Here is an 11313-nt window from a genome sequence, read left to right on the forward strand (position 1 = left end):
AAATAAAAAACACTGTAGTGAGACCCAAGATATATGGGTTGTAATCCTGTCTTTTTCAGTGACCTTGAATTACTTCCCCTTAACATTATCTATAAAATGGGCATAGGAAGAAACTATCTAAAATAATTTTATATATATATATATATATATATGAACAAAGCATCAGTGAACTGCAGAACTACTTCAAGTAGCCATAAATGCATGTAATTAGATTCCCTGAAGAAGATAAGGGATGGAGGATACAGAGAAATATTTAAAGAAATAATGGGTGAAACTTTTCAAAAAATGATGAAAACTGTATTAGCTCATTTCCCAGAAGTTTAACCAACCCAAAATACAGATATAAAAAGAAACCACACCAAAGTATATCATAATCAAATTGCCTAAAACCAGTGGTATAAAAATCTTAAAGGCAGCCAGAGAATAAAGACAGATTACATGCAGAATAAGAAAGTTTGACACAACAAATAAAAATTAAAAAAAGCTTGACATGAGATTTTTTTCAATCAGAAGCAATGTAAGTGAGAAGACAAAGGAAAACGTTTAAAATACTCAAAGAAAAATACTGTCATCTAGAATTCTTCACACAGCAAAAATACATATTAAAAACAAAGGTGAAATAGACACTTTCAGATATATAAAAGCAGAAAGAATTCAGAGTAAGCAGACCTACCTCTAAGAAATGTTAAAGTATATCTTTTCAACTGAGTATTTACAGTGTCAGATGGAAACCTGGGTTTACATAAAAGAACACATATATAAAAATATTTTCATCTAATCATCTAAACCAGCTTTTAATGACCATGACAGCAAAAATCATCTCAAACAGATTGCATAAACATATGTGGGATCTCCTTAGCAATCATAAAATCAAAAACCACTTCTTTGAGTATCATGTTACATATACATTAAATTAGGCCAAACACTAGAATACATAATGATAATGGTTTGAAACTGTTAGAGTAATTAATTGAAACTTGGGCTTCCAACTGATATTACTTTTAAAAAATATAATGCAAGGAGTCCACTTGTTCCCTCTTTTCTCTCGTTCTACTCTGCCATGCCCTGCTCTGAAGCGACACCCACCAACTCCCCCAGAAAGCGGGGTCCGCCTGCGGAGGACGCCATGAGGCTACGCTTTGTCCGGCTCTCTGAGCACGCCACTGCCCTGAGTAAGGGGTCCGCGCGGGCCTCGGGCTACGATCTGTACAGTGCCTATGATTATACAGTACCACCTATGGAAAAAGCCCTTGTGAAAACGGACATTCAGATAGCTCTTTCTTCTGGGTGCTATGGAAGAGTAGCTCCCCGTTCTGGCTTGGCTGCGAAACACTTCATAGATGTAAGAGCTGGCGTCATAGATGAAGATTATAGAGGAAATGTGGGTGTTGTGCTATTTAATTTTGGCAAAGAAAAGTTTGAAGTCAAAAAGGGTGATCGAATTGCACAGCTCATTTATGAACGGATTTTTGATCCAGAAATAGAGGAAGTTCAGGTTTTGGATGACACTGAAAGGGGTTCAGGAGGTTTTGGTTCTACTGGGAAGAATTAAAACTTATGCCAAGAATAGAAAATGAGAAAACATACTTTTCTTAAAAATAGTCTTTGCTTAAAAAAAATAAAAATAAAAATAAAAAAATAAAAAACATAATGCAATAATTATGTAGAAACATATAAATGTTCTTACTCTTTCACCTGATAGCTATCATCCTATAAATTTAGGCAAAGAATGTAAGCCAATGAAAAAATATATATAAATGCATGAATTTGCTCATTTTAGTACTATTTAAAACAATGTCCAATAATACATGTAGTAGATTATGATATACCTCCTGGATAAAATATCAGTTATTCATTAAATCTATAATTAGCAAGAGTGTTTAGCAAACATGGAAAATTCTTATAAGGTTCATTGATTGAAACATATAAAATTAAACTTATCCTATAATCACAACTATATAAAAATGATATTTGTGGATAAGGATGTAAGAAAGCAAGAAAAAATGGAAATTTGAATTGTCAGAATAACAGTGGGTTTGAGGTGGGTTATTTTTCTTGCTTTTTTATTAATGTTGTTTTGATTTTTTTATATTCAAAATAAAAGTAGTAAAACTGTCCCCAGGTTTTCATAAGAAATAATGAGATAATGATTACTCATGAAAGTCCTTGTATATTTGCTAAAGGTATATTCTGCAATTTTAAACGGATATGCTTGATTTATTTAAAGTTATTTAAATATAATCCTCATGTAATTAAATTAATAAAAAGGTATTATCTGGAGAATTGTATTAGTGGTATTCAAACTATTATTCTGTATTAACTTTGCAGAACAAACGTAAAAAAATAAAAGATGAGATAAGCGCGTGATCTCTGGGATGATAAATAGAACATCTCTAAAAATCTGCTGTTCTATAAAGCCATTTAAAGCACTAGCAAAATTGTAAAAATCAATATATTTTTTTAGAATTCTATTACTAAGCAAAGCTTTGCTGCAACCCAAGGAGAATTTTTTCAATAAAAGAACAATCCAGAAAAAGAGGAGAGATGAAAAAACAAATATTTTTTGAAGAAATAATTACCAAATCTTCTCAAATTTGATTAAAAGAATTAAATTATACATCCAAGAAATTCAACAAAGTCTAAGTTGGACAAAGAGATCCACACCTATGTATGTAATAGTCAAACTGCCAAATGACAGAGAAAAGAAAGCAGCAAGAGAAAAATTACTAATCACATACAAATAATTCTCAAATATTTAATAGCTGATTTCTGTTCAGAAAACTTGGAGGCCAAAAGAAAGTAGTATGATATATTTAATGAACTTAAAGGAAAAGGAAAAGACTGGCAGTGAAAAACTCTATATCCCACAAAACTATCCTTCAAAACATCAAGAAAAAATTTAAACATTCCCAGATAAACAAACAAACAAAGAATTATAGAGACCTATCTTACAAGAAATACTGGAAAAAAATAATGTTTAAAACAGTTTAGTTTAAAAGGGTTGGAAGCATATCGAATATGGCCCTGAACATGATGCCATTAAATTAGAAATATATAGGAAAAGATATTTGGGGAATTCACAAATATGTGGAATTAAACAACACACTTCTCAATAACCAATTGTCCTAATAAGAAATCACAAAGGAAATTAGAAAATACTTTGAAATGCATGAGATAGAAAACACAAATACCAAAACATACAAGATGTAGGTAAAACAGTGCTTAGCAGGAAATTTATAGTCTCAAATATTTTAAAATAAAGCAGAAATTAAGCCACTTCAAGATATACCAGAACACAGAAAAATGTTACTAGAAGATCTATGAGAATTGCTAAAGATAGTCTTTCAGGCAGGAAAGACAGGACACTAGACAGAAACTCAAACCTGTATGGAAAAATAAAGGGCACTGATAAAGGTAACTACGTAGACCAATAGAAAGAGTATAAAATAAATTTCATTTGTAACTTTATTCTTCTATGTTTTTAAAAAGACATTACCATTAAATAATAAACAACAAGATGTGTTAATAGTCTATTTAAAAGCTTAATGTGTATGATAATAATAGCATAAAAGGAAGGATGGGGGAATGGAGGTGTATTGGAGCAAAGTTTTTAAATAAAATGTCGAAATAAAATTAATTCAATGCAAACTAGATTGTTTCAAGCTAAGAATTTAACCAGGGCAACCACTAAGAAAATAACTCAAAACTTAATTGAAAACTTAAAATCTGCAAAGGAAATTGAAAATCACGTTTCCTAAATTTCCTTAATCATAATAATCATCTGGAATATTTGTAAAAATAAAAATGTCTGTATTCACTGGCTTATTCCAGGCCCACTCTATTCATTAGTAGAATTAATCTCCAGCACTCCCAAGTGATTCTTATCATAGAAATGTGGTTTTAAAAACACTACTGCACAAAATCAGTTACTTTAAATTTTTATTAATTATTGAAAAATTAATGATGACCTCACTCATTTGTACCTTGGCCCACAGATTCTGAGTTTGGGAGATAATTGTGAAATGATTGTTTTCCAAATAAATATGCTATCTTTTGTTTGGCTAAATAAATAAATAAATAAAAATCAATTAATTAATTGAAAAATAAAATGGTACACTACAAAATACCTGTTTAATCAAAAAGAAGTCAGCAACAGAAAAATAGAACAAAAAAGAAATAAAACATATAGGATATAAATAATAGAATGACAGATATAAAGCCAACACTGTCAGTAATTACATGAAATTTTAATCAATTTAACACACCAATATAAAAGTGAGAATGGCAGAATGGATTTTTAAAACACCACACAACCATAAAAAAATAAAAACAGCATACAACTATAGGCTGTTTATAAGACACAGTTTAGATTTATAGTTGAAAGTAAAAGGTTGGGAAAAGTTATACCATGCAAACAGTAACAAAAAGAAAGCTGGAGTGGCTATACTAATATAAAATAAGCTTTAACACAAAAATTAGTTTTTAAATGTCTATGTATTTTTGAGAGACAGAGAGAGAGATTGAGCATGAGCAGAGGAGGGGCAAAGAGGGAGACAGGAGACAGAGAATCTAAAGCATGCTCTGCACTCCCAGCACAGAGTCCAACACGGGGCTAAAACTCAGGAGCCACAAGATTATGACCTGAGACAAATGAAGAGTCAGATGCTTAATTGACTGAGTCACCTGGGCACCCCCAAAATTATTATATATAGTAAAAGACATACTGTAATTATAAGGGAAAGGAGTTCCTCAGAAAGATATAACAATTGTAAGCATAGGTGTGACTAACAACATAGTCTCAGATTGCATGAAGCAAAAACAGACACACTGAAGATAGAAATAGACAATTCACCAGCAGGAGTTAGAGAATTATATATCTCGCTTTCAATAATAGGATACAATAACTAATCAGAGATTTATAAGAAAATTGAAGATTTGATTAGCACTATATTCAAGCTAGACTTAATGTATAGAATATTTAAAACAAACAAATATAATACAAAATATTTCCAGACACACATGAAACATTATTAATGATATACTACATGAAGGACCATACAAATATATTCAATAAAATTAAAATTATTGAAATTATAAAAGCACAGTGTCCAATCACACTGAAATGATATTAGAAATCATTAATAAAAGAGAACTTGAACAACTGCACAAATATGAGGAAATTAAACAACACAGTCCAAATAACAAATGGGTCCAAGAGGAAATCACAAGGGAAATAAGAAAACACCTTGAGAAATGAAAACAAAGCTACACAACAATCTGTTGGAATAAAGCTAAAGCAATGGTCAGAGGCAAATTTATAGCTGAAAATGCCTATATTAAAAAAGAAAATTGATATCAAATCAAAAACCTATCATCTCACATAAAGAAACTATTAAAAGAAGAACAAACTAAATGCAGAGCAAGCAAGATAAAAGTAATAAATATTATAGTGGAGATAATAAATAAAGAAGGGGTGCCTGGGTGGCTCAATTGGTTAAGTATCCGACTCGATTTTGACTCAAGTCATGATTTCATGGTTCATGAATTCATGCCCTTCATCGGGCTCCCTCTCCCTCTCCTGCTAGCACATGTACTCTCTCTCTCAAAATAAATAAACTCAAAATAAAATGAAGAACAGAGAAATAATGGAAAAAATCAGCAAAACTATAAGTTGCCTTTAAAAAATCAACAAAATTGACAGATCTTGAGATAGACTGATCATAAAAAAAAGATGAGATTCAACTTATCAAAATCAGGAATGAAAGAGAAGACATTATTACCAACCTTAAAAAAAATAAGAAAATACTATGGATACTATAATATGCGAAAAATTAGATAAATTAAACGAATGAACAAATACCTAGGGACATAAAAACTACTGAGCTAACAAATGAAGATATAGAAAATCTGAATAAATATTTAACAAGTTAAGATATTCATTAAGAAAAAAACGATATGCATTAAGTAAATCAAAATAGATCACAAACAAAAGTCTGACCCAGATGACTTCACTGGTGAATACTACCAAAAATTCAATTAATACAAATCTATTACAAACATTTACAAAAAAATGAAACATCTTCTAACTTTTTATGTGAGGCTAGTATTACCCTGATATCAAAACCAGGAAACACAAGAAAAAAAGACAACAGACCCACATCTCTTATTAAAATAGATGCAAAATTCTTCAACAAAATACTAAGAAACTGGATAGAACCACTTATTAATATGCTTACTCACTAATGCCATTAGGAATGAAAAGTTGATTCGATATATGAAAGCCAAACAATATTGCACACCATATTAAGATAATAAGAGAGTAATTATCCCAATAGAGAAAATAAATTTTACAGGATAAAAAAAATTGTTCTTAGGAATAGAAGGGAAGTTTCTCATCTTGATAAAGTATACCTAGACTATTTTGAATATCTGGAAATTTGTTCATAGGAATGGAAGGGAAGTTTCTCATCTTGATAAAGTATACCTAGACTATTTTGAATATCTGGAAATTATGAAATTGGAAAGTACAATAACTGAAATGAAAAACTCAATAAACAGACTCAACATCAGATTTGAATGAAGGAAGAATGAGTAAATTTAAAGACAGGTTAATTGAGATTATTCAGTTTGAGGAAGAGAGAAAAAAGAAGAAAACTAAACAGAATCTTAGAAACCCATAGGACACCATCAAAACATCAACATACATGTATTGGAATTCTCATAAGGAGAGTAATAAATGGAGGATATAGAAATCTTCCAAAATTTTTGATGTACACATCCAAGTAGTTTAAAAAAATGTCTAGTGGGATAAAATCAAAGAGATGTACAACTGGACGCATAATAGTCTAGCTACCAAAATGCAAGAATTCTTGAAAGCAGTTAAACAGAAGTGACTCATCACATGCAAAAGATCTTCAGAAAGAATAGCAGCTGATTTCTCATCAGAAACCATAGAGATCAGAAGACATTATAATGACATATTTACGTAAAAAAATGTCAATATAGAATTCTGGGGACACCTGGATGACTCAGTTGGTTGAGTGTCTGACACTTGATTTCAGCTAGGGTCATGATCCCACAGTCGTTGAATCAAGACCTGTGTTGGACTTCAGGCTGTGCGTGAAAGCCAGTCTCAAATTTTCTTTCTCCCTCTGCTCCTCTTCCCCACTCACACTCTATTTCTCTAAACAAACAAACAAACAAAAAAAACTCGACAATGGAAAAAAAAATAATTCTATACCCCCAAAACTATCCTTCAAAAATGAAAAATAAAAAGTCAACTGGGCAGCTGGGTGGCTCAGTTGGTTAAGCATCCAACTTTTGATTTCAGCTCAGGTCATGATCTCATGGTGCATGAGATTGAGCTCTACATTGGGCTTCACACTGACAGCATAGAGTCTGCTTGAGATTTTCTTTCACTCTCTCTCTCTGCCCCTCCCCTACTATCTCTCTCTCTCTCAAAATAAACTTTAAAACAAAGAAGTCAATCAAGATGGCAAAATAGGAGGCACCTGAGCCCGCCTCCCACAAATACACCAAATGCACCATTACATACTGAAAAGAGATCCAAAATTAGCTCAGTGGCTCATACACACTGATAAAATGCCCACAATAAAACAGGTAAATGGCTATGATACATTCGAGCCATGAACATTAGCCACAGTACAACACCATACCACCAGGAGGGAATCTTCAACTCTGAAGTTCTCTCTGTGGAGTGAAGGGTTTGGGCCTTACAGATTGCCTTTAATTTTTAAGACTCACACCCAAGGTCTCATCCAAGGGACCTATGTCTGAAATACAACTGGGCTTATGTCCACAAGACAATATCAATCAGTTCTTAATGGATGTGCAAACATTTGCCTTAATGATCCCTTCAGAACTCAGCATGGAGGGAGTAGGCAAAAATGGTCATCTCCTAGTCTATCCCTGAATGAAGTTTATCTACATATTTTAGAAACAGCTGGCTGAGGGTCAGGTTCTTAATTTAGCATACATCTAGGTGCCGGTTGAGATCCTCCCTGGAGAATGGGGAAGACGGTGGATACGTTCCTTGCCTTCTGTCTCCAGCCTGCTCCAACAATAAAACCAAGTCACCAGTATCTCCCTGGACAGAGGTTACATGGGTGTCTGAAACCCCAGATTTTATGTATACTGCTCATGCAATGAGCCTCTGGGTAGCCTGGCTCTGATAGCCAATAGAGTTTGCATTTACAAGTCCAATAGGACTGTAGAAAGAAAAAAAAAAACAAACACGTGCAGAAGTACCGCCTACTCAACAGATATATAATTGAGCCCAGCACAGGGAGCAAAGAAGCTCATTTCAAAGTTTCTCCCTGGAAAGGGCTTAACAGCATACTTTCTCAGCTACTGTCTGAGAGTCCAGCTTTTAATCAGCTTGCATCTAAATGCTAACTTCAGTCATCCACTTTGGGAAAACCATGGGTCTTGACACACCCTCAAATACTAGGAGCCAATAAGAACAAAGAAGTTTGCCTGGACAATCACAAATGTACAAGAGACAGATAGAAGCTCAGATTCAGCTGATTTGACAAAGTTCATTTCCTACAGGAGACCAGTCCATGAATACTGGGAGAAGTGGGCATTTTATGTTAATGCACAGACCAACAGACAGTGAAGGAAAATGAAAAAAAAAAAAAAAAGGAATTTGTTCCAAACAAAAGAACAAAATAAACCTCCAGAAACAGATCTTAATGAAATGAAGATAAGTGATTTTACTGGAAGAGTTAAAAGTAACAGTCATAAAGGTGTTCACTGAGGGCAGAAGAACAATATATAAACAAAGTCAGAAATTCGACAAAAATAAAATATCAAAAAAAGTATCAAACAGAAATCATAGAGCTGAAGAATACAATAATTAAACTGGAAAATTCAAGGGGTGCAAGGGTGGCTCAGTCAGTTAAGCGTCTGACTTCAGCTCAGGTCATGATGTCATAGTTTATGACTTCGAGTCCCCCATCAGGCTTTGTGTTGACAGCTCAGAGCCTGAAGCCTGCTATGGATTCTGTGTCTCCCTCTCTCTCTGTTCCTCCCCTGCTCATTCTCTCTCTCTCTCTCTCTCTCTCTCTCTCTCTCCCCCCCCATAAATAAATAAATAAATAAACAAATAAACAAATAAATATTTTTTTCTTTTCAAAACTGGAAAATTCAATAGAGGAGTTCAACAACAACTAGATCAAGTTTACAAAAAGATCCATGAACTCCAAATCAGGAAAGTGAAACTCATCCAAGCAAAAAAACAAAAATAAAATAATGGAAATAGTTTAAGGTATTTATGGGACAACAATGAGTAAACCAATTTATGCACTATTGGGTTCCAAGAGGAAAGAGAAAGGGATAGAAAATGTATTCAAAAACAGACTAACAGATTGGGGACAACATAGTGGAGATGTAGGGGGACGCATAGTCCCACATCTCTCAAACAAAGAAGTGTAGAAGCCAAAGGAGTTTGAACACCAGACCTGGGAGGAAAAGATACTGAATCTACTAGAAAGAAAATGGGAAAGCTGGAAAAAAGATAGGTGGGTAACTGCGAACTGGAGGAGATATAAAAGGCTGCATGGGCACGGAGGGGAGGGACCCCCTTCTGCAGAAAGACAAAGGGAAGAGAAAGAGCTGTAGGGAAGTGCAGGACCATAGCTGGACAGGAGAAAGACCTCCGATTGACTGAGAGGGATCTGATCTCTAAAGCTGTGGGCCTTTCTTCTAATTTGGGCAGGCTCGCAGTTCGCGCACCTGGGGAGGTGGGGTGCCAGGCCTGGGTGCGGTGGTAAGTCAGAGGCTGAGTCTGCATCTGGAGAAAGTGGTTTCCTCCCTGGAGGGCTTCGTGATAGCATAAAACCTGCCTGCGTCTGCCACCCCGGGCGCACTGGCTGGGCCCAGGGCTCAGTCTGCTGGTGGATAAGGCGGCCTTATCCCTGGAGTGCTGTGGGAAAAGACAAAGCCTGCCTGGGACCCCACCCCTGGGGCTCACCTCAAAGGCAGCGGCTCTCAGTCCCCAATAAAAATCGGTCCTCCATGTAGTGCAGAGGCACAGACAAAGCCCGTCGGGACCACACATCACTGCACTGAGAGGCGCTTCCCCAGCGCCAGAGCACAAGGAGCAGGACTTTGATTCCTAGACAAGCACAGGGTCAGGGGAGTTGGTGGAGCGAAAGAGACTGCCCCCGTCTGTGCCCGCAGCACAGTGAGGATGACTCAAACGGAGCCCAACGGTCAGGCTCCATGGAGAAGAGACTGGGAGATCACCATTCCCCCACCCCCACCACTACCAAGGTGGGGCCACAGGGGTCACTCCCTAGGCCCATAGAGGAGGTAGGTCCACAAAACGCCAAACCATGCCCCCTTGTACTGGGTAACTACAAATCCACCAGAGCAGCACAGACCCTGCAGACAGCTGCTACCTATAAGTGATGCAGCATTTCCTGGATTAACTCTAGGTCAATTCTGGATATATAGATATATTCTGCCCCCACCATTTCTCCTCCTTCTCTCTTCCTTCCCCTAGGCTGGTTATTCTGGTTATTGGTTTGTCTAAACAGGCGTATTTAATCCATTTTCTTGATACATGTTTTACACCTCCATCTCTACACTACTTTCTCTCTCTCTGAAATAATCAAGCCATATAGTTTCTCTGTCTGGGTAATTTTATCTTCGATTAGTTTTCCCTGCCTCCTTCTTTATTTTCCTTTCACTCTGTCTCAATTAAGCCTTTTAGTCTATCTGCCTAATCAACCTTTATTCCACCACGACCCCACCCCCTACCTGCTTCTGTCATTTGTCTCTTTGTATTGCTCTTCCATCAGCACTGCCTCCACCCTCTTCTTTGCTTGTAATCAGTGTTTTGGGTTTTTTTTTTTTTTTGGTTTTAGTCTTTAGGTTTTTGGTTTGGTTTATTTGTTTGTGTTATTTGTTTGTGTGCTTACGTGTTTTGTCTCCTGTTTGTCTATCTGTTTTCCTTTACAGGGCTACTCCAAGGAACAAATCAAAGCACACCTGGTGGAGGATACAAAATATTACTATGAGTAGGGTAATAAAATAACCAAAGTCACAACAACAGAGAGCAACAATCCCTGAAAAAAACACCTCCTGAAGGGCTGGGCCCTGGACAGTGTATGACCCTTCTTTAATATAGCAGGGCTCACAGGTGCAGAGCACACAAGCTTTTAATATGCATAAGCGACAGAAAACTAGCCAAAATGACAAAAAGGAAGAATTCTACACAAAAGAAACTCCAAGAAGTAGCGACAGCTATTGAATTTATCAAAACTGATTTAAGCAATATAACAGAAT

General features: G+C 35.5%; 1 protein-coding gene across 1 annotated transcript; it reads left to right on the forward strand.

Annotated features, from left to right (window-relative positions):
- Window positions 1-1060: 1060 nt before the first annotated feature.
- LOC125932193 (deoxyuridine 5'-triphosphate nucleotidohydrolase, mitochondrial-like) lies at window positions 1061-1601 on the forward strand. The gene has a single exon (XM_049644671.1). The coding sequence runs from the start codon at window positions 1061-1063 to the stop codon at window positions 1550-1552; it is 492 nt and encodes a 163-aa protein (XP_049500628.1). The 3' UTR covers window positions 1553-1601.
- The last annotated feature ends 9712 nt before the right edge of the window (window positions 1602-11313 follow it).

The sequence above is a fragment of the Panthera uncia genome, chromosome X, assembly GCF_023721935.1.
Source record: "Panthera uncia isolate 11264 chromosome X, Puncia_PCG_1.0, whole genome shotgun sequence".
Lineage (NCBI taxonomy): Eukaryota > Metazoa > Chordata > Mammalia > Carnivora > Felidae > Panthera > Panthera uncia.